Here is a 21,316-nt window from a genome sequence, read left to right as displayed (position 1 = left end):
GATGTGTAGCCTTGAGGGGACATGATCTCAGACCTTCTGGGGAAGAATACTTTAAAAAAAAAATTGATTTTAAAAGGACACTAATTGGAACTTACCATTCAAACTTGCATGGCTGCCAGACCCTTCTAAAATTCTAAGCATCCATTTATTTGGATGACTCTTCATTGCTTCTTACACTTACCAATCCTAGCCCACCGCTGGGACCTAGGATTGTAGTGGTCCTAGCAACGAGGTCTTAATAGAGCCTGTCTCTCAACGCCTCCCACTTCTTCCTTGGTGCCAGACCCCCAAATCTGCCTCTCTTTCAAACAGGGTCCCCTTCCATTGGGGTCCTCCAATAATTGCTCCAGGAGCAGAAAATAAATAAAAGTGTTCTTATGATCGCCCTCTCCTTCCATAGCTGTGATCACTTGAACACTCAAAAACAAAACATTGTTCATATCATCATAGTACTATCCACTGTAACCATATTAACCCTTCTCAGGCACATCAGTCAAAACAGGACTCATTCTTATGAACATAGAATTATTTACCTTAAATTCCCTTAATATCTTACAACTGAAAGCTTTCACTTACCTTTCAGTATGCTTTTATTCAAACGAAACCAGTTTTAGATGTGTGTATATAAATACATACAATATATATATATATAGCCAGCCATACCTAAAGGCTGCCGTGTGTGTGTGTGAGTGTGAGAAATCCAGCCAGGTAGTGATTTAACCTGAGTACAATTAAGATATCCTGGCCACACCTGAGTGAAAAGTTTTACGTGGCAATGGCATCCAGTCTAACTGAGTTGGTGTCAGGGTTCCCACCCCACTCTGAACTCAGGGGTACAGATGTGGGGACCTGCATGAAAGACCCTCTAAGCTTATATTTTACCATCTTAGGTTAAAACTTCTCCAAGGCACACATCCCTTTCCTTGTCCTTGGACTGGTATTGCTGCCACCACCAAGTGATTTACACAAAATATTCAGTGAAGGGTCACTTGGAATCCCTATCCCCGCAAAATATGCCCCCAAGCCCCTTCATCCCCTTTTCTGGTGAGGCTTGAGAATAAACTACCAACCAGTTGCCTTACCAAAGTGAGCACAGACCAGACCCTTTGTCTTCAGGACACTGAAATCAATCAGGTTCTTAAAAGAAGAACTTTATTTATAAAGAAAAAAGTAAAAGAATCACACCTGCAAAATCAGGATGGAAAGTAACTTTACAGGGTAAGAAAAAGATTTAAAACACAGAGGATTCCCCTCGGGGCTCAGCTTCACAGTTGCAAAATCAGGAATGAAACTACTTCTGTAGCATAGGAAAATTCACAAGCCAAAACAAATGATAACCTAATGCATTTCCTTCCCTACTCACAGTTTCTGTGGATTTAGATGGATTATTCCAGGTATATTTTTCAGGAGATATTGTACCTGCTTGGCTACTCCCTCCATCCGGAGAGGAACAACTCACAGAACAACAAACAAATCCTTCCCCCCCAGGTTTGAAAGTATCTTCTTGTCTCATTGGTCCTTCTGGTCAGATGCCAACTAGGTTATTTGAACTGCTTAACCCTTTACAGGTAAGGCAATCCAGTACAGCTGCCAAGCATACATAAAGGTTGCTACCCTTCCCCCTATAGTCATGAGAGTTGGCAGCCCTAGGGGCTGCACCCCTAGTGCCCCTACTTCCAGCACTTATAACTTCTTTTTTAAAGGCTACGTATCTGATTGAAAATAGTTCTTAGACCCAGATTCCTGGGCAGTGTTTGAAACCCAGACTTTGGAGCACTAGGACATTGAAAGTGAAATGAATTAAAAGTGGTAACACTGATTTTTTTTCAGCAGCCACACTTTGACAAATGGAGAAAGTAGAGCACAGCCAGGCTGCAAGAGCCGTGCTGCAGAATAGAAAACCTGGAATCTTTCCCTGCTGTGAGGAAACAAGCATAAGCTGCCACCGCCACAAATATTGTTTAAATTACACTTAAAACTTTCCAATTTTTTTCCAACTCTCTAAGTTTGCAGTGAATGGCAGTGCCCCATTGTGGCCGTTTATTCTACCATTTAGTCCCACTTGTCTGTGGAAGTCTTTCCTTTGCCAACAATGGACTTTGGGTCAGGTCCATCGGCTGTGACACAGAAACACCGATTCCCCTGGGAATGTCTGGATTTTACCAAATCTCCCCAGAGTGAGGCTGTACTTTTCTTGGACCTTTTTCCCAGAGACCTTTTGAGGAGCTGCTGCCCCTCAGCTCCTACCCTTGAGCAGCCATTTTGCAGCTTTCTGCTGTATCTCCTCTTCCAGCTGGTAAATATTCGTATCTCCGATTGTACTTACTGTTCAACATTTGTGAGCATGGCAGAGTCTCACAAACTTGAGTGTGATCAGTGAATTTCATGGAGGTGATGTTTACTGTATCAAATCCTTACAGCAACACACTAGAAACCTCCTTCCAGCTTAATCCTTTGTATTTATCATAATTATTTGTATAAACCCTTCAGTGAACATAACCCTATGCCAATCTGAACAATTTGTACAATTGGGTTGGCAAATTTTGTTTGTTATAAATCTGTGCTGCTAATATCAATCATTTAATTGTACTCTAGATAGTCATTCTTTTTAAAGGCATAGACCATAGTGTTAATAAAATAAATGTTTAAATAAATAGATTGGGCTACTTTTGGGCTAGTTTTTAAGTGACTGTGGACTACTGATGCAGTAGAAAATAGCCCTGGGAATCATGGTTAAAGATGCCCCCCCCACCCAAAAATCTGAAATGGTGCCCCTGAAGGCTAAGCACATTGAAGATTGTGAGGTGTCCAGATACAGCAGTGACGGGGGATAGAAAGGTATCAGCAATGATAAGAAGTGATGCTGTTCCCTTTCCACACCAAATCACACACAAATCACAAGTGTGTTTCACAAACTCTCTTAATGTCATCTGGATTCCTTCAATATCTTTTGGTTTTGTTAAATCCCCAGCTCCTGGAATCCTGTGAATATAGGAGAAACTCTCTCTCTCTCTCTCTCTATTTTTTTATACAAGTTTCTTGCAGGAGAAGCTTAAAAGTTTGAAGAGTTATTTTCTCTTGTGGATTAGTGGAAAAACTTGAGAATCTGACCAAAGTGAAACCTCATCACTCAGCACCAAAAAAGTGATACATTTTACACAAGATCTCATGATTCCTTCAGCCAATCTCATGACTTTTGAATACTTGGTGCTGGCAGTACTGCATGGTCATTGATCAGTTTATGTTTCCAGGGCTGTTTTCTCCAAGTGAGACTCTAACTCTCAGATCCTCAGAGGTGTTTAGGAATCTAACTCCCACTTCTGTCAATGTGAGTTAGGAGCTTACATACCTTAGAGGATCTGGATCTAGGGATCTAAATGTAAACTTGAGCATTCTCCTTTATCTTTTTATTTCACCCCCAGCTCAGAGGGGCTGTGCTCATTTCCTCCTTGGGGCCTACAGCACGGCTCCGTGTGCAGTCCCAGAGCTTACCCTATCTGTCTATTTCCCTGTTTGTTGATTCTGCTGTTTTTGATAACTGGTGACACTCATTTAGTGGGCTTTCCATGGGTAAATTGTCGAGAATTAAAGGCTGAATTCTCACTGGCACAGTATTGCCAACCCCAGTACAAACCAGTGAAAAAATATTTTCCATAAACCATAATCAAAATGTACAGCTGGTTACTTTGTTCTCTCCTTTTGAGTTGGAGACAAAGAGCAAGATCCATGAAGGGACCTAGATATTGTACTCCTGGGGGAATTCTGCACCAAAAAATTAAAAATTCTGCACACAGTATTTTAAAATTCTGCATATTTTATGTGTCAAAATAACACAATATAACCATACAAGTTTCAATTATTTCAATTGATTAATTTATTTATTTATTGGTAATTTATTTCAATACCTGTCAGCAACTATATCTGTACTATATCTGTAACAGACCAAAAAAAAAATCTGGTAAATTTTTTTCACAAATAGATTCAGCTGTTCTGGTGCCATGGTCGCCCCTGGTGGGTGAAACGTGAAACTGCAGCACTTCTCAGGCAGAGTGTATGTTCTGCAGAAGAAAAGAATTCTGCAGCTGGACATAAATTCTGCGTGTGCACAGTAGCACAGAATACCCCCAGGTGTAGTATTGCAATGTTGAATGTCACTGCATCTAAATTTTAGCTGCCTGGAAAATCACTGGAATGACACTGTGAGCCACAAAGCCTGAGTTATGGGGAGATGTAAGTGTCTTACAATGGGTGACACAAAAGCCAGCATGCTAGGCAGAGAGCTGCCTAAGCCAGCCAATGGGAGATGCTGTTACGAATAACAATGCTGACCTGAGGGATATTCTACAGGGAGTCTAGACACCTAACTCAGCTTGGTGGATTGCAGAGCTGTTCCTGTGACAGTCTAGGCCCATAGTATCTTGATACATTTTGTTCCTGAGGTAAAATCTCCAAAACACAGAGCAACTTTTCTCTTCTTAGGATCAATTTTGGAGCTGTTTGGGGAGTTTGAAGAAAGAGGGAGATGAGAATATGGTGTTTAACCAGAGTGAGGAAAAGGAAAATCCAGGAACTGATGGTAGGTGCCGTTGTTATTCACCAATAAATACACACAGGGATGTTATCGTGCTCAGATCTCTGAGTAACAGGAGAGTAACAGCAAGTAACATGCTCTTCCCTGTGAGAGACTATTTATTGTTTCCTCTGTGCAAAGTAATTTCTGTTCTGGCTTAATGGAAATGAAACAGGAGACAGGAGAATGGAGGAAATTATATTTACTTACTGAATAATCCAAATAGTTTTCTTTAAAACGTGAACAATTTGAACAATCTTTATTAGAAATCTCAATTCCTCTGCATCTAAAGTACTCTATAATTACAGCTAGTTGACATTTTTCACACAAAAATGTCTGTCACCTGAAAGTATCGCTTCAGCAAAATCTGAAACCTGGAAATGTTGCTTTTTACGACATTACTCTAGATTCTGATCAGGAGAATCAAAATGTAATGTCGAACAGTTGAATCATTTCATTTTCAGTCTAAAATGTCCACCCACATTTTCTGTTTCCACATTTCTGCAGAAAAACATTTCAGAATAGTTAGTTCCAGAAATATTTTCAATATGCTGAGATTTCAGTCTGATCCGGAGAGGGAAAGATCTAAATTTCACACAACCGGAACATTCTGTTTCTCCGAGATCGTCCCAGCAGGAGATCATGTGCTGCTGCCTGCCCTCCCGCAAGTGACCTACCCCAGTGACCGTTCTAGGCACTGATCAGAGGGTGACCCTGTGCCTGGTCGTACTCTGCTGCTCCCCCTAGAGTTGGGCACTGGGAGTGCTCCGGAAGCAGCATCTATAGGGGAATATCTCAACTGAGCCTAGGTCACAACCCAAAGAAAGGTCAAAGGTTGAACCCACTGGTTTGCAACGAAACGCTCCCTCCTGCAGGAAAGGGACGATAATTAAATAGCCATTGAAGCAGGGTCCTGCACCTGCATCTTCCAACTCCCAGTGTCCAAGCTATAGAGTCATTGTCACCTTCTCGCTTTGACCCAGGGACTATTTAATTATTTAGCCAGAGTGGAGCAGCTTGATCAGAAAAGATTACAGGAGCCTCACATCAGAATGTCCCAGATCCCCGTGGTTAGGGCAGTCACCTGAGCAGTGGGAGACTTGCGTTCAAATCCTTCCTCCCCGTCAGGCAGAGCGGAGAGTAGAACCTGAGTCTGCCATATGCCAGGCGAGTGCCCTAACCACTGGGTTCAATGTTATAAAGGAGCCTCTGCCAGCACCTCCTCTGGCTTTTGTCTGAGCCCTGATCCAAAAGGGGTGCTCAGCACGCACTCTTACAGGACTGGGCCCCACAGGCAAGAGAGGCTTTCAACTGCCGGCCTTCTGATTGAGGATCCTTCTGGGGTTTAGATGTGAGGCAGGCATCTGGATGCCTAGCATGAGGCAGCAGGGCCCAGGCCCAGAAGCAGAAACTTAGAAATGTTGGGAGATCTTCCTATAGAAATGTTGGTGCTGAGTGAGGGGCCAGGCAGCGGCTTTCTGGATTTCAGGGGCACCTAATTCTGGGACTCAGGGGTCGAAACCTGGGCTTTGGGCACCTAAGTCCAATTGCAGATCTGGGTCGTTAATGGAAAACGAAGGAACCTGGCAGTGGGAGAAACTAAATTCTACTTTATTATTCCAAAGGACGAACAAAGACAGACTCCCTTCCCCACCCCCAGCCCAGCTCAGGGGGGTACTTTTCGGTTCCATCCCAGCACAGTGCCATGCCCAACTCTCACAAGAACCAAAAACAGAGCCACATGTATAAATGATAGAAAAGTGGCAAGAAGCAACGAGAGACACTGGGACCCCGTCACAAAAGGAAACACTCCAAGAACAGGGAATCCAAAGATCTCAGGAAGGAGGGATGCAGTGTGCGGTGAGTGGGGCAGAGACAGTCTCTCTCGTCCCCACACAGGACACCGCGGCAGATGGGGAGGGGGTGACCAGCAGGGCTCTAGGGCTCCTCATCTCCCTCTGGCCTCAATGCTAGGGGTTGGCCTGGTTTCAAGGCTGCCCAGGTCTGCTGACATCCCTGGCTCCCTTCTTCCCTTTGCCCAAACTCAGCACCTCAGCAACAGGGGGAAGCAGCCCCCTCCCCCATCATTTCTGGGGTGTCGTTCATGGTCCTTTAGATTGCAGGGGAAGCTTCACACAACACTCATAGGTCAGGTCTAGTGTCTCTCTGGCTCTGGTGCAGCGAGTTCACAGTTCTCAGCCTCAGCCGTCTGGCTCTGAAGAGCAAACCCAGCCATTTCCCAGCTCTGTTCTCCTCACCTCCCACCCTCTTCTCCTCCTGACGCTGTGGCTTGGTCTGCGCTCGCAACCTACGTCAGTTGTGAAACTCCACACCCCAAGCGACGCAGCTGCACCAACCTAACTGCTGGTGCAGACAGCACTATGGCAACAGGAGGACTTCTCCCATCGACGTAGCTGCCGCCTCTTGGGGAGGTGGGTGACCTACGCCGATGGGAGAACCCCTCTCCTTGGTCCACGTAGCATCCCCCTCGAAGCGCAAAAGCTGCATCAGTGCAGTTCTGCCTCAGCAGCCTCTGAAGGGTGGCTGGGCTCTAGTCACGTCACTGCAGGGGTCAGGCAGTGATTTCATTCCCCCTTTCCATCTCTGCCTCTCCGACGTGACGCGAGCTGGCACCCTCAGTGTATGTGCTGAGACATACAGACCTTTGCCATTGTTCAAATAAAACAAAGTTCACATCACAAAGGGTAGAATACGGTTAAAATAAAATAAAAAAGGACTATTCTGGCATTCATTAAGTCCTCAATAAATCTGAGCTACATCTAAACTAAGCTAATATCAAAGTCTGTGACCAAACAGCCTTCTGGAATAGAGAAAAACCCACACTCCAGGGCGGGCTATAAAACACTTTTACATTCATAAAGTGAAATCTCAGAGAATCTGAAGGTTCAAAATCAGGAAAATAAATGTAGCCATTTTCTTCTGAAGTGGCTAAACTGGCTTCACCTCTTGCCTAATAATTCGGTTTTATGAGTTACAAAAGTTTTAGCAAAAAGAAAAGGAGGACTTGTGGCACTTTAGAGACTAACAAATTTATTAGAGCATGAGCTTTCGTGAGCTACAGTGCCACAAGTCCTCCTTTTCTTTTTGCGGATACAGACTAACATGGCTGCTACTCTGAAAAGTTTTAGCATCATCATAAGAAATAAAAACAAAAACAAAAAAACACTTCCCATCTACAAATGATCTAGACGAGCACAGAAAAGTCTGGAAGCAATTTCAGCAATACATAGAAACCGATCAGAAAGGTAAACTGTGCTTTGAGGTTCTTTGGGATTCCTCCCTTCCCCTCCCTTGCAGGTCTGTGACACTTTCTTCTCCAGCCCTCCAAAGTCTCATGGAGGATCACAGAAATCAAAGCTGATTCTTAAGCATCTAGAGCCAGGAACACGCTGGTAAGTGACACCTTAGGAGGCAGAGGGGTAGAACAGGGACAGGATAAAACTCTCCATCGCTTGGATAGAGGCTGCTGTGTGGAGGGTGATGGTGATACAGGAAGGAGGGGATACCTCGGACTCACCCTATTGCCCTGAAATAGCACAGAAGCGAAAACACCACATTTAACTATCCCTGCCCCCACTTTTTTAGCATCTGTTTAGTTCTGCTCCCTAAGGGAGAAAAATATACAAACACTCAATGCTTTTCAGCACGGCCTGGAGTAATGTGAGACTGGCTGGGAATGAGACAATCCGGCCCCAAAGGGGGAACTCAGGGACTAACAATCACTCTGCTCATGGCGAGGGTCAGAATAGATAATATACTTCAGGGTCAGTGTGGCTAGAAAGAGTGTTGGAGAGTCAGGGGAGACGTGCTAGGTAATCCCAACAATTTTCCTACCATAGACAGACGTTCAGAGGCTGATGCTGTGGAGGCAGAGGTGGGATCTCCAGGCCTCCCACAAAAGGTCCTGTGGGAATCAGCCCCTCCCAGTGGTGCTGTCTGAATGCAGAGGGGGCAGGGAGAAGGCACAGAAGGGAAGAGTGATGAGAGGCAGCACCTCTCTACCCCTGTGCTCTCCCTCGCCTCTTATCCCATGATCCGCAAAACACTCGATAATCCAGCACCCAGCTCCCCCTGCTTCCCAGCTCCACCACCCCAACCATTCAATCCTCAGTGTCCTCCCCAGAACCCGTCAACCAGAGGATCACTGACTAGCTAATGATCTTATAAGGTCTTTCTCCTGTGTGGATCCTCTGATGTATTATAAGGGTAGAGTTCCACATGAAACATTTCCCACACTTGAGGCATTTCTGAAGTTTGTCACCGGTGTGAATTCTGTGATGTGCAACAAGATGAGAACTCCCAATGAAACTTTTCCCACACTCGAGGCATTTATAGGGTCTTTCTCCTGTATGGCTTCTCTGATGTTGAGTGAGTTGTGAGCTGCAGCTAAAGCTTTTCCCACAATCCAATCACTTATGGGGTCTCTCTCCTGTGTGGATTCTCCGATGCCTAGTAAGGTGTGAGCTCTGTATGAAATTTTTCCCACAGTCCAAGCACTTATGGGGTCTCTCTCCTGTGTGGATTCTCTGATGTGTTATAAGGCTTGACTTCCAACTGAAACTTTTCCCACACTCCAAGCATGTATAGCATCCCTCTCCTGTGTGGACTGTCTGATGTGTAACAAGTGTTGATCTCTGCGTGAAACTTTTCCCACAGTCCAAGCACTTATGGGGTCTCTCTCCTGTGTGGATTCTCTGATGTGTGATAAGATTGGACTTCCAACCAAAAGAGTGCCCACATTCGAGGCATTTATAGGGTCTCTCTCCTCTGTGGATTCTCCGATGTTTAGTAAGGTTTGTGCTGTTACTGAAGCTTTTCCCACAAACCAAGCATTTATATGCTCTCTCTCTTGTGTGGACTCTCTGATGTCTAATAAGGTGTGATTTCTTCATGAAACTTTTCCCACAGTCCGAGCACTTATGGGGTCTCTCTCCGGTGTGGATTCTCTGATGTGTAACTAGGCCTGATTTCCATGTGAAACTTTTCCCACAGTCCAAGCACTTATGGGGTCTCTCTCCTGTGTGGATTCTCTGATGTCTAGTAAGATGTGATCGCCACATGAAACTTTTCCCACAGTCTGAGCACTTATGGGGTCCCTCTCCGGTGTGGATTGCCTGATGTGTAACAAGGACTGATCTCAATGTGAAACTTTTCCCACAGTCCAAGCACTTATGGGGTCTCTCTCCAGTGTGGATTCTCTGATGTTTTATAAGTCCTGACTTCCAACTGAAACTTTTCCCACACTCCAAGCATTTATAGCGTCCCTTTCCTGGGTGGACTGTCTGATGTGTAACTAGGCTTGATTTCCATGTGAAACTTTTCCCACAGTCCAAGCACTTATGGGGTCTCTCTCCTGCGTGGATTGCCTGATGTCTAGTAAGATGTGATCGCCACATGAAACTTTTCCCACAGTCCAAGCACTTATGGGGTCTCTCTCCGGTTTGGATTGCCTGATGTCTAACAAGGCCTGATCTCCGTGTGAAACTTTTCCCACAGTACAAGCACTTGTGGGGTCTCTCTCCTGTGTGGATTGCCTGATGTCTAATTAGTTCTGACTTCCCACTGAAACATTTCCCACACTCGAGGCATGGATAGGGATTCTCTCCCGTGTGGCTTCTCCCATGGTTATTAAGAAGTGAGCAGGTATTGAAGTTTTCCATACAGTCCAAGCATTGAAGAGGTTTCTCTCCAATATGGATTATCTGATGTTTCACAAGGTGTGATCTCAGAATGAATCTTTTCCCACATTCAAGACACTGGTAGGGTTTTTCTTCCTTGGGATTTGTGTGGTGAGCTGTGGAATCCTTGTCTCCTCCCTCAGTTTTAATAGATTCATCCACTTTCTTCCTTGGGTGGTTTCCCAACAGCCTCTCTGACCTGTGCCAATTTCCCCAGGATTCTCCCTCCTCCAAGCACTGGGAAAAATTCCCTTCAGCTCTTCCCACAAAGGTCCCCTGTGGTTCCACTTCCCCGGGAACTTCCTCATGGTGATTCCCTTCCTCGTTCTCACTCTCTTGCTCATCACCTGCTGGGAGAGAGACAATCAAGACAGGTTTCAGAGTAACAGCCCTGTTAGTCTGTATCCGTAAAAAGAAAAGGAGTACTTGTGGCACCTTAGAGACTAACCAATTTATTTGAGCATGAGCTTTCGTGAGCTACAGCTCACTTCATCGGATGCATAGCATATCGTGGAAACTGCAGAAGACATTATATACACAGAGACCATGAAACAAAACTTCCTCCCACCCCACTCTCCTGCTGGTAATAGCTTATCTAAAGTGATCATCAAGTTGGGCCATTTCCAGCACAAATCCAGGTTTTCTCACCCTCCGCCCCCCCCCCCCCCAAACTCACTCTCCTGCTGGTAATAGCCCATCCCTCTTTGAAACCTCTCTTTACAATGCGCATGATAATCAAGGTGGGCCATTTCCAGCACAAATCCAGGTTTTCTCACACCCCCCCCCAAAACACACACACAAACTCACTCTCCTGCTGGCAATAGCTCATCCACACTGACCACTCTCCTTACAATATGCACAGCAATCAAGGTGGGCCATTTCCAGCATAAATCCAAGTTTAACCAGAACGTCTTGGGGGGGGGGGGGGGTTTGTAGGAAAAAAACAAGGGGAAATAGGCTACCTTGCATAATGACTTAGCCACTCCCAGTCTCTATTCAAGCCCAAATTAATAGTATCCAATTTGCAAATGAATTCCAATTCAGCAGTTTCTCGCTGGAGTCTGGATTTGAAGTTTTTTTTGCTTTAAGATAGCGACCCTCATGTCTGTAATTGCGTGACCAGAGAGATTGAAGTGTTCTCCGACTGGTTTATGAATGTTATAATTCTTAACATCTGATTTGTGTCCATTTATTCTTTTACGTAGAGACTGTCCAGTTTGACCAATGTACATGGCAGAGGGGCATTGCTGGCACATGATGGCATATATCACATTGGTGGATGTGCAGGTGAACGAGCCTCTGATAGTGTGGCTGATGTTGTTAGGCCCTGTGATGGTGTCCCCTGAATAGATATGTGGGCACAGTTGGCAACGGGCTTTGTTGCAAGGATAGGTTCCTGGGTTAGTGGTTCTGTTGTGTGGTATGTGGTTGTTGGTGAGTATTCGCTTCAGGTTGGGGGGGCTGTCTGTAGGCAAGGACTGGCCTTTCTCCCAAGATTTGTGAGAGTGTTGGGTCATCCTTCAGGATAGGTTGTAGATCCTTAATAATGCGTTGGAGGGGTTTTAGTTGGGGGCTGAAGGTGACGGCTAGTCGCGTTCTGTTATTTTCTTTGTTGGGCCTGTCCTGTAGTAGGTGACTTCTGGGAACTCTTCTGGCTCTATCAATCTGTTTCTTCACTTCCGCAGGTGGGTATTGTAGTTGTAAGAATGCTTGATAGAGATCTTGTAGGTGTTTGTCTCTGTCTGAGGGGTTGGAGCAAATGCGGTTGTATCGCAGAGCTTGGCTGTAGACGATGGATCGTGTGGTGTGGTCAGGGTGAAAGCTGGAGGCATGTAGGTAGGAACAGCGGTCAGTAGGTTTCCAGTATAGGGTGGTGTTGATGTGACCATCGTTTATTAGCACTGTAGTGTCCAGGAAGTGGATCTCTTGTGTGGACTGAACCAGGCTGAGGTTGATGGTGGGATGGAAATTGTTGAAATCATGGTGGAATTCCTCAAGGGCTTCTTTTCCATGCGTCCAGATGATGAAGATGTCATCAATATAGCGCAAGTAGAGTAGGGGCGTTAGGGGACGAGAGCTGAGGAAGCGTTGTTCTAAATCAGCCATAAAAATGTTGGCATACTGTGGGGCCATGCGGGTACCCATAGCAGTGCCGCTGATCTGAAGGTATACATTGTCCCCAAATGTAAAATAGTTATGGGTAAGGACAAAGTCACAAAGTTCAGCCACCAGGTTAGCCGTGACATTATCAGGGATAGTGTTCTTGACGGCTTGTAGTCCATCTTTGTGTGGAATGTTGGTGTAGAGGGCTTCTACATCCATAGTGGCCAGGATGGTGTTATCAGGAAGATCACCGATGGATTGTAGTTTCCTCAGGAAGTCAGTGGTGTCTCGAAGGTAGCTGGGAGTGCTGGTAGCGTAGGGCCTGAGGAGTGAGTCTACATAGCCAGACAATCCTGCTGTCAGGGTGCCAGTGCCTGAGATGATGGGGCGCCCAGGATTTCCAGGTTTATGGATCTTGGGTAGTAGATAGAATATCCCAGGTCGGGGTTCCAGGGGTGTGTCTGTGCGGATTTGATCTTGTGCTTTTCCAGGAAGTTTCTTGAGCAAATGCTGTAGATGCTTTTGGTAACTCTCATTGGGATCAGGGGGTAATGGCTTGTAGAAAGTGGTGTTGGAGAGCTGCCGAGCAGCCTCTTGTTCATATTCCGACCTATTCATGATGACAACAGCACCTCCTTTGTCAGCCTTTTTGATTATGATGTCAGAGTTGTTTCTGAGGCTGTGGATGGCATTGTGTTCTGCACTGCTGAGGTTATGGGGCAAGTGATGCTGCTTTTCCACAATTTCAGCCCGTGCACGTCGGCGGAAGCACTCTATGTAGAAGTCCAGTCTGCGGTTTCGACCTTCAGGAGGAGTCCACCTAGAATCCTTCTTTTTGTAATGTTGGTAGGGAGGCCTCTGTGGATTAGTATGTTGTTCAGAGGTATTTTGGAAATATTCCTTGAGTCGGAGACGTCGAAAATAGGATTCTAGGTCACCACAGAACTGTATCATGTTCGTGGGGGTGGAGGGGCAGAAGGAGAGGCCCCGAGATAGGACAGCTGCTTCTGCTGGGCTGAGAGTATAGTTGGATAGGTTAACAATATTGCTGGGTGGGTTGAGGGAACCATTGCTGTGGCCCCTTGTACCCTGTAGTAGTTTAGAAAGTTTAGTGTCCTTTTTCTTTTGTAGAGAAGTAAAGTGTGCGTTGTAAATGGCTTGTCTAGTTTTAGTAAAATCCAGCCACGAGGAAGTTTGTGTGGAAGGTTGTTTTTTTATGAGAGTATCCATTTTTGAGAGCTCATTCTTAATCTTTCCCTGTTTGCTGTAGAGGATGTTGATCAGGAATTCAGAAACTGCTGAATTGGAATTCATTTGCAAATTGGATACTACTAATTTGGGCTTGAATAGAGACTGGGAGTGGCTAAGTCATTATGCAAGGTAGCCTATTTCCCCTTGTTTTTTTCCTACAAACCCCCCCCCCCCCCCCAAGACGTTCTGGTTAAACTTGGATTTATGCTGGAAATGGCCCACCTTGATTGCTGTGCACATTGTAAGGAGAGTGGTCAGTGTGGATGAGCTATTGCCAGCAGGAGAGTGAGTTTGTGTGTGTGTTTGGAGGGGGGGGGGGGGGGGCGGGGGGTGAGAAAACCTGGATTTGTGCTGGAAATGGCCCACCTTGATTATCAAGCGCATTGTAAAGAGAGGTTTCAAAGAGGGATGGGCTATTACCAGCAGGAGAGTGAGTTTGTGTGTGGGGGGGGGCGGAGGGTGAGAAAACCTGGATTTGTGCTGGAAATGGCCCAACTTGATGATCACTTTAGATAAGCTATTACCAGCAGGAGAGTGGGGTGGGAGGAAGTTTTGTTTCATGGTCTCTGTGTATATAATGTCTTCTGCAGTTTCCACGATATGCTATGCATCCGATGAAGTGAGCTGTAGCTCACGAAAGCTCATGCTCAAATAAATTGGTTAGTCTCTAAGGTGCCACAAGTACTCCTTTTCTTTTTACAATCAAGACAGGAGTCATTGTGCTGGGGAGAAAGAGGAATCTGCTAACACTCTGAAGGTTGAGTAATTGGATTCTGCCTCTACTTCCCCCCCAAACACTCGCGTAGAAGGAAAGTTGGGAAGGAAACTCCTGCAGCTAATAGGCTGGGTGGAAAGACATGAGCAATATCTGCTGACTACAGCCCTACTCCGGCTGAGATGAGGAACAACTGAGGGCTCTTACTCACACCACATTTCTGGGATTCTCAACTTTTTCCTTAATTCACCCGATGGTTTCTGTCAGTCCTCACCTGTGCGAGTGCCTCTTGGGATCTCTTTTTCCACCGAGGCCTGGAGATCCGGGACCCACGGCCCTTCCCCTCGTTCCAGCCGGGCGATCAGGTCAGGTTTGGGAAAGGGAAATCCTGCGCAGGGGGTGAAATCAGACCAGATCAGGTTGCATGGAGGATTGGGAGTGTGTCTGTCACAAAGGACAATCCGTGAGTGGAACCTGTCCCCGTGCTGTGTTGGGAGAATAAGGAATCCAAAGGGACAGGAACATGGTCACTGAGCCCCCTTGGGAGACGCAGATGTCTGGGGAGGTGGAGAGAATTTTTACACCCTCGCTGGGAGTTTGCAGGATTTGTGCACTCTAGGGCCCTTGCTGACGCACACACAGCTCTGAAGTTACCCCTGCAGAGCCCAGAGCCCTCCCCAGGGCTGGAGCTAGTCCCAAGGAGGGAGGTGAACAGGGATTCTGTGTGCAAATGAGAAACAATACACACAGGACAATACATGGCTTCTTGGCCTTGAAAGCTGGAATGGTGGGGAGGGTTTAGCATGTCCGTTTTGACACTGTGGTCCCATCGGAGGGGGTCTGGAGATGCAGGTCTCTCTCACACGGCAGCTATGGTCTATGGAACCCATTCCCCTCTCATCTAACTGATCAGGGAAGAACCTGACCAGAGTCAGAAATGCAGGCCCGAAACTTTCTAATAACCGAGGGGACAGGGATCCCTTACCCAGCGAGGTCACCGTCTCGTAATTCTCCTGCATGACGTCCCTGTAGAGGGCTCTCTGAGCGGGGTCCAGGAGAGCCCCCTGCCCCTGGGTGAAATACACAGCCACCTCCTCGAAGGTCACCGGCATCTGGAACAACAAGAGTCCCCCACTCAGCACCTGCTGCCCCAGCCACAATCCCACTGGTCACACGGGAAAGGAAGAAGAAAAAATGAACATCTCGGAAGCTCTGGGGGGCCTAGAAAATCAGAATCCCACCCCCACCCTGCTCGGAGCAGCCAGGACACTTCAGGGGGTGGGAGAAGGTGAGAGCTCCTTGTCCCCCCAGCACACGGAGCAGGGCATTTCTCATTTCACACACCCCTGCCAGCCACAGGCTGGTACAGGAAGCAGAGCTCCGAGCCGGGCACAGAGACAGGAATCCCGACAGCTTCCCTTCGTATTTCACAGCAGCCTCTGGCCAGTGGGGTCAGGCTCCAGCACTGGGAGTCTGGAAAATGTTCTCAGCCCGGCTGAGGGGGGTGTTACCCAGTGGTCAGGTGGAGTCAGTTCGCACCGGTTCACGTGAACCGGTTGTTAAATTTTGAAGCTGGTTTAGAACCGGTTGTTAAAGGGGTCTGGCCTGCCTGCTCTCTCGGCTGGGGAGGCTCCCGTGAGAATCCCTTTGTAATTTTTACTCACCTGGCGGCGCTCCGGGTCTTCGGTGGCACATTGGCAGCGGGTCCTTCACTCGCTCCAGGTCTTCGGCAGCACATCCTTCAGGACCTGCTGCCGAAGACCAAGAGCGAGTGAAGGAACCACTTCTTCAGCTTTTGGCAGCTCATCACTGGTGTTACCTGTTTCAGAAATGGGGAAATGTTTCCCCCCAGCCAATGGGCCAGCTCCGAAAATCAACAGGTTTATCACACCCTGTCTCCTCCCTGCCTCTCCCTCCACCCGCCCAGCAGCTCCCTGAAAAGCCCCTACCTCAGCTGGCTCCATCACAGCCACTTCCCTGCCCTGTCTCCTGGGTCGATCTGGAGCAAAATGTGGACGTGATTCCTCAGCCTGTCAGGGCGAGAGAAGCAATGGGAGGGGAGGGGGGTTTCAGAAGGGGCTTGAGTCCATGTGACACCCCCATTCCCCCCAGGCTCTCTCCCTGCACACAGACGCTCGGGACTCTGCCATGCTGGAAAGAAACCAAGTTTATTACAACACAGGCCAGGCCCGTCCCAGCAGGACTAAACCCACCGGGGCAGTTTTAAACTCTCCCCGTAACAGCATCTCTGCGCCAAACTCTAGAAAAAGAGCAGAATCAAAGGAGCCACTTCAAGGGATTGCCCTGCAACGTAGTGCGGTTGTCACCAACCAGTGGATCCTGGAGCCTCTGACAGTCGATCTCGATCACAGGCCGCTAAATGTCCAGCGATGCAACGGGGCTCAGACAGGCTCCCTGCCTGCCCTCGCCCCATGCCACTCCCGGAAGCAGCTGGCACGTCCCTGAGGCAGCGCAGCCCCTGGGGGTGGGGCACAGGGGGGTCTCAGCTCGCTGCTCCTGTCTGCAGGCATTGCCCACGCAACTCCCATTGGCCAGAAACGGGGAACTGCAACTGGATGCTGTGGGGGCGGTGCCTGCAGAGAGGGACAGGGCACGGAGCTATGTCTGCCCCCCCCCAGGCCACAGGGATGAGCCGGCCACTTCCAGGAGTGGCGTGGGGTCAGGGTAGGCAGGGAGCCTGCCTTAGCCCTCCAGCACTACTGCCTGAGGTAAGTGCCACCCGCCCCCCCGGAGCCTGCAACCTGTATCCCCTCCCAAACCCCAACCCCAGCGCAGAGTGCCCTCCCAGAGCCAGCACCCCAAACCCCCTCCTGTACCCTGAGCCCCCTCCCCCAGCCCTGAGCCCCCTCATGCACCCAAAGGCCCTCCGAGAGCCTGCACCCTGCACCCCCTCCTGTACCCCAACACTCTGCCCCAGCCCAGAGCCCCCTCCTGCACCCAAACTCCGGTCCAGAGCTTGCACCCCTCACACCCTTCTGCACCCCAACCTCCTGCCCCAGGCTCAGCCAAGAGCCCCCTCCATACCCCAAGCCCCTCAGGCATAGGCGCCGACTCCGTGGGTGCTCTGGGGCTGGAGCACCCACGGGGAAAATTGGTGCGTGCAGAGTACCCACCAGGAGCTCCCCACCCGAGCTCACCTCCCCCCTTCCCCCCTCCGCAATGAGCAAGCGGATGGGTCCTGCTTCTCCCAGGGTGGGGATTTGGGGAAGTGATCCAATAGGGGCAGGGAGGGGGTGGATTTGGGGCATGTACTTTGGGGAAGGAGTTGGAAGGGGGGCGGGGAATGGCGATGGGGAAGGGGTGGAGTTGAGGAGGGGCAGGGAGCAGGCAGGCACGAGCACCCACCGGCGCTGGGGGAAGTCGCCCTCAGCCCCAGCCCAGAGCCTGCACCCCCTCCAGCACCCCAACCCTCTGCCCCAGCCCAGTGAAAGTGAGTGAGGGTGCACGAGAGCATGTGATGGAGGGAGGGGGGATGGAGTGGGGCCAGGCCTCAGAGAAGGGGCAGGGTAGATCCAAATTCAAAAGTTGATCTTTTGCGTAAAAAGGTTGGAAACCACTAGTGTAGTGTAACCCCCTCTAGCCGCCCCCCCTCCCCCTCCGCCCCAGTAGTGGGGTGTTCAGCAGAGTCAGCAACTGGCTTTTCCTCTCTCAGCTCCTCCCCTTGTTCCCAGGAGAGTCAGTCTGCCCAGGAGGGTGCAGGGAATGGATCTGGGCAGGTCTGGGAGCTGGGAACCTGCCTCCCCCCTTCTTGCTCCTGCTGCCCCTGCCAGTCCCTCCACTCTCCCTTGGCTCTGATTAGGCAGATCAGTCCCTCCCACTGCTAACAGGGTTTGAACCTGGCTGTGTCCATGAGGGCAGCAGCTCTGGGACTCACACAGGGAGCCCCTCCCCATGCAGGCCAAATTCACTGGCTGGTCCCTGCAGCTGGATCCAGGCCAATTGCAGAACAAAGAACAGAAATTGCATCCTCAGAGTCCACAAAGTAGATGATTGTCATGATTTGTATTATTCCCTGGGCACCATCTGTGCGCTCAGCACAGTTCAGAATCTGCCAGTAAATACCATCCCTGAGCCAGTGTGTATAAAATGTGTAGCCCTGGATAAGATGACTCTGCTATATAAGTAGGAAGCGCATAGTTATTCAGCACACGTTAAGATCGATGAGTGGAGGGGATGTTTTACTGGATTAAGGACTAGATTTGACCCTCCAACTTCCTTTCAAGAGGAAGAGCTGCCCAGAGCTCCTGGGCCTGTTTATTTTCCTTTCCTGCCTGCCATGGCCTTGATACACCTCAGAAGTCTCATTTTTCCCCCCTCAGCTTTAAAATCTGGAATTTTCCTGGTGTTTGGTTTTAAATATTCTCCTGTGAGAACTGCAACTCAGTCACTGTACTGTCGTGTTGAAAAGCCTTCTGGAAAGTAACTAGCCTTTAACCAAAAGTGAAAGCAGCATTGCCAACTCTCATGATTTTCTCATGAGCCTCAGGAGAATGATTCTTTTCCTTAAAGCCCCAGCTCCTGGAGTCAGGTGGAGGTGTGATGATTTCAGCTTTCCTTCTTAAAGAAAAATGAAGTTTCTCGCCCTTGTGGCTGTGGAGAAAGCTTCACAATGAGACCCCAGTACACCCGAAAGGCTCAAAAAGCAGAAGGCAAATAAGCACCAAATCTATTATTTGTACGCAGTCTCATGATTTTAAAGCCAATCTCACAATTCTGAACATTTGGAGTTGGCAATACTGGGAAAGGGACTTAAAAGTGTCAGTTTCACTCCTATTTCGAGTCAGCTTCAACTTACTATTTGTAGTGGGGTAACACCCCTAGAGCATGTGCCGTATAAACTCACGGGGTCTTGCCCTAGGAGGATGGTTCCGAACGTTAAATGATCTATTCCAAACTTGGTGAACGGCAAAAAAAGTGATAGGAACAAATCCAGATTTTTCTACAATTGTTTCAATTGTTGTATTCAAGAGTTACTAAAAATTCCAAAACCTAACCGGTGTCCCTCACGTGACTTGACACAAGCTTTGAGAACATGTTTCTATTAGAGCTGAGTGGGTCTAATATTTATCTAATGCTCTTTTTTTAATGTCAGAATGAGATCTGGTGAGCCTGTCAGCAAAAAAACCCCAAGAGTTTTCAGGTGCCTAAGTAGCCCCTGGAATCACAGTTAAAATTGCCCCCCCCCCTCAAAATCGGAAAATCCCCCCCCCCCCCCGAGGGTTAGTCCACTGCCCACTCACTCCCCAAAGCTTGTTTGACCAGATCCAAGAAAAGAAATCTGGCAGGCTGCTGGGAGGGGCAGCCCCTCACCCTCTCCTACCCCATGGGGCGGGGGAGCTGCCTTGTGTCCCCCCCCCCCCCCCCGCCGCCTGCTCCCTGCCCCAGGCTCTCCCCTCCCCCAGCCAGTCTGCGCTTGCTCTCACAGTTTCCCTCCAGCCACCCCACATCCCCCCTCCCCCTGCATCGCCCCATCATCCCTGCCCCTCCCCCATCCCTTCCTGCCCCCCTGCATCCCCATCACCCGCCTCCCCGGCCCCCTTCTCCCGTCCTGCCCACAAGTCCCCCTGCATCTCTTTATCCTCTGCCCCCTGCAGCCCGGGGGTGACGGGGGGGGCGGGTCTCTCTCACCTTCCCTCCGAGCGGGGCCCCCCGGTGCAGGGGCCGGGCCGGGAAGGGGCCCTGGCCGGGCTGGGGGCTCTGCCCTGGGAGAGGCTCCCGGGGAGCAGCGGGCAGGGCCCGGCTGGAGCTTCCCCTCTCCCGGCTGCAGCCCGGGCTCCCGGCTCCCAGCACCAGCCGCCGGGGCTCGGGGATGTCGCCGGGAGCCTGGGAGCCAGAGTCCCCGCAGCGGCTGCGAGTCACTTCCTGCGGCCGGGCCTGAGCCCCGCGATCCTCCCACCGAGCCGCCCCCAGCTCCTGGGTCCTAGCGATCAACCCACCGCGCTGCAGCGTTTCTGGTCGTAGGCTACAAGCACGGCTGAAGAAAGGTGGCGTTGTGTGGACGGGCTGAGCCAGACTTGTAGGAGACACAAGGCAAAGGGAGAGAGAGGAGAGAGCAGAACTAAGGTGGGGAAGGAAAATGATGCGTGAGGGGAAGGGTGACAGCACAACCCCAAGTCACATCCCGGGAATAGTTCAGGCTTTAGCCGAAGCTTGTGGAATAGAGGATGTCGGCTGGTTCCCCCTCTCTGGTTAGCCCTGCTCAGGTCGTCTTTCAGCAGCAGGATGATGAGAGTCCAGTGGTGCCATGCTGGATCCCAGGAAACAGCAGGTGTGAGACACCCCAGGGTACAATCTGGACTGTTGAACTGCTTAGTTCTCCATCCCAGGGCTTCTTTCACACTGCTTCCCCCTGCGAACAACAAACCCCTCCCGGCTCTTCTCCCACACAGCCACCAGCCTTCAAAGTCACTCCCAGCTACACAGGACTGAGTGCCGCTAGCCAGCCACTCATGAAGTAAATTACACAGCAACATAAACCAGTTCACTAGTCCCGGCCTTGCACCCCAGAAATGTGAGTCTTGTACTGCCCCGTCTGTGCGCTGTGCTGTCCAAGCTCATTAATTCGTTTGTCCTCCCCACAAAGGATGCTGGTCAGACAACAGCCTTGTTATCTCAAGTGAAATTCCCCAAACACTTTGATGAAAACACACTGGTTTGGATAAAACAATAAAACAAGTTTACTAATGAGAGAAAGGTAGATTTTAAGTGGTCACAAGCGATAAAGGTGTAAAAGGTCCAATTTGGTTACAACAAAAATAAATGGTCAACATGCATTTTAAATCCTACATTTTATCAACCTAAGTAAGATGTGAAGCAAACAGCTTTTCCCACCCCACCCCATGTTGCAGGCAGTTCACAGTTCTTAGTACCCAGGCTGGATTTCCTTCCAGCCTTGGTCTGCCCTCCCCAGTCCAGTGCTCCTGTTGTCTTTCAAGGCATTTTGTTGCCTTCCAAAAC

At 49.0% G+C, this 21,316-nt stretch overlaps 3 protein-coding genes across 3 annotated transcripts in view; 1 reads left to right on the top strand and 2 right to left on the bottom strand.

Annotated features, from left to right (window-relative positions):
- LOC102936186 (butyrophilin-like protein 2) overlaps window positions 1-21,316 on the top strand; it is a 1,677,894-nt gene that overhangs the window by 668,143 nt on the left and 988,435 nt on the right.
- The window catches only part of LOC114020220 (butyrophilin subfamily 1 member A1), a 1,361,724-nt gene that overhangs the window by 576,218 nt on the left and 764,190 nt on the right, over window positions 1-21,316 (bottom strand).
- The window catches only part of LOC102934811 (zinc finger protein 585A), an 87,019-nt gene continuing 71,863 nt past the window's right edge, over window positions 6,161-21,316 (bottom strand). Inside the window, exons 4-5 of the mRNA XM_043528009.1 lie at window positions 14,613-14,726; window positions 6,161-10,619 (exon numbers count right to left, since the gene is read on the bottom strand). Of these exons, the coding sequence (XP_043383944.1) occupies window positions 9,001-10,619; window positions 14,613-14,726 (1,733 nt within the window). The 3' untranslated portion in view covers window positions 6,161-9,000. The remainder of the gene's footprint in view (window positions 10,620-14,612; window positions 14,727-21,316) is intronic.

Source organism: Chelonia mydas, chromosome 14 (assembly GCF_015237465.2).
Source record: "Chelonia mydas isolate rCheMyd1 chromosome 14, rCheMyd1.pri.v2, whole genome shotgun sequence".
Classification (NCBI taxonomy): Eukaryota; Metazoa; Chordata; order Testudines; family Cheloniidae; genus Chelonia; species Chelonia mydas.
Note: the sequence above shows the minus strand (reverse complement) of the source record. Positions and strands in the feature narration are given on the sequence as shown.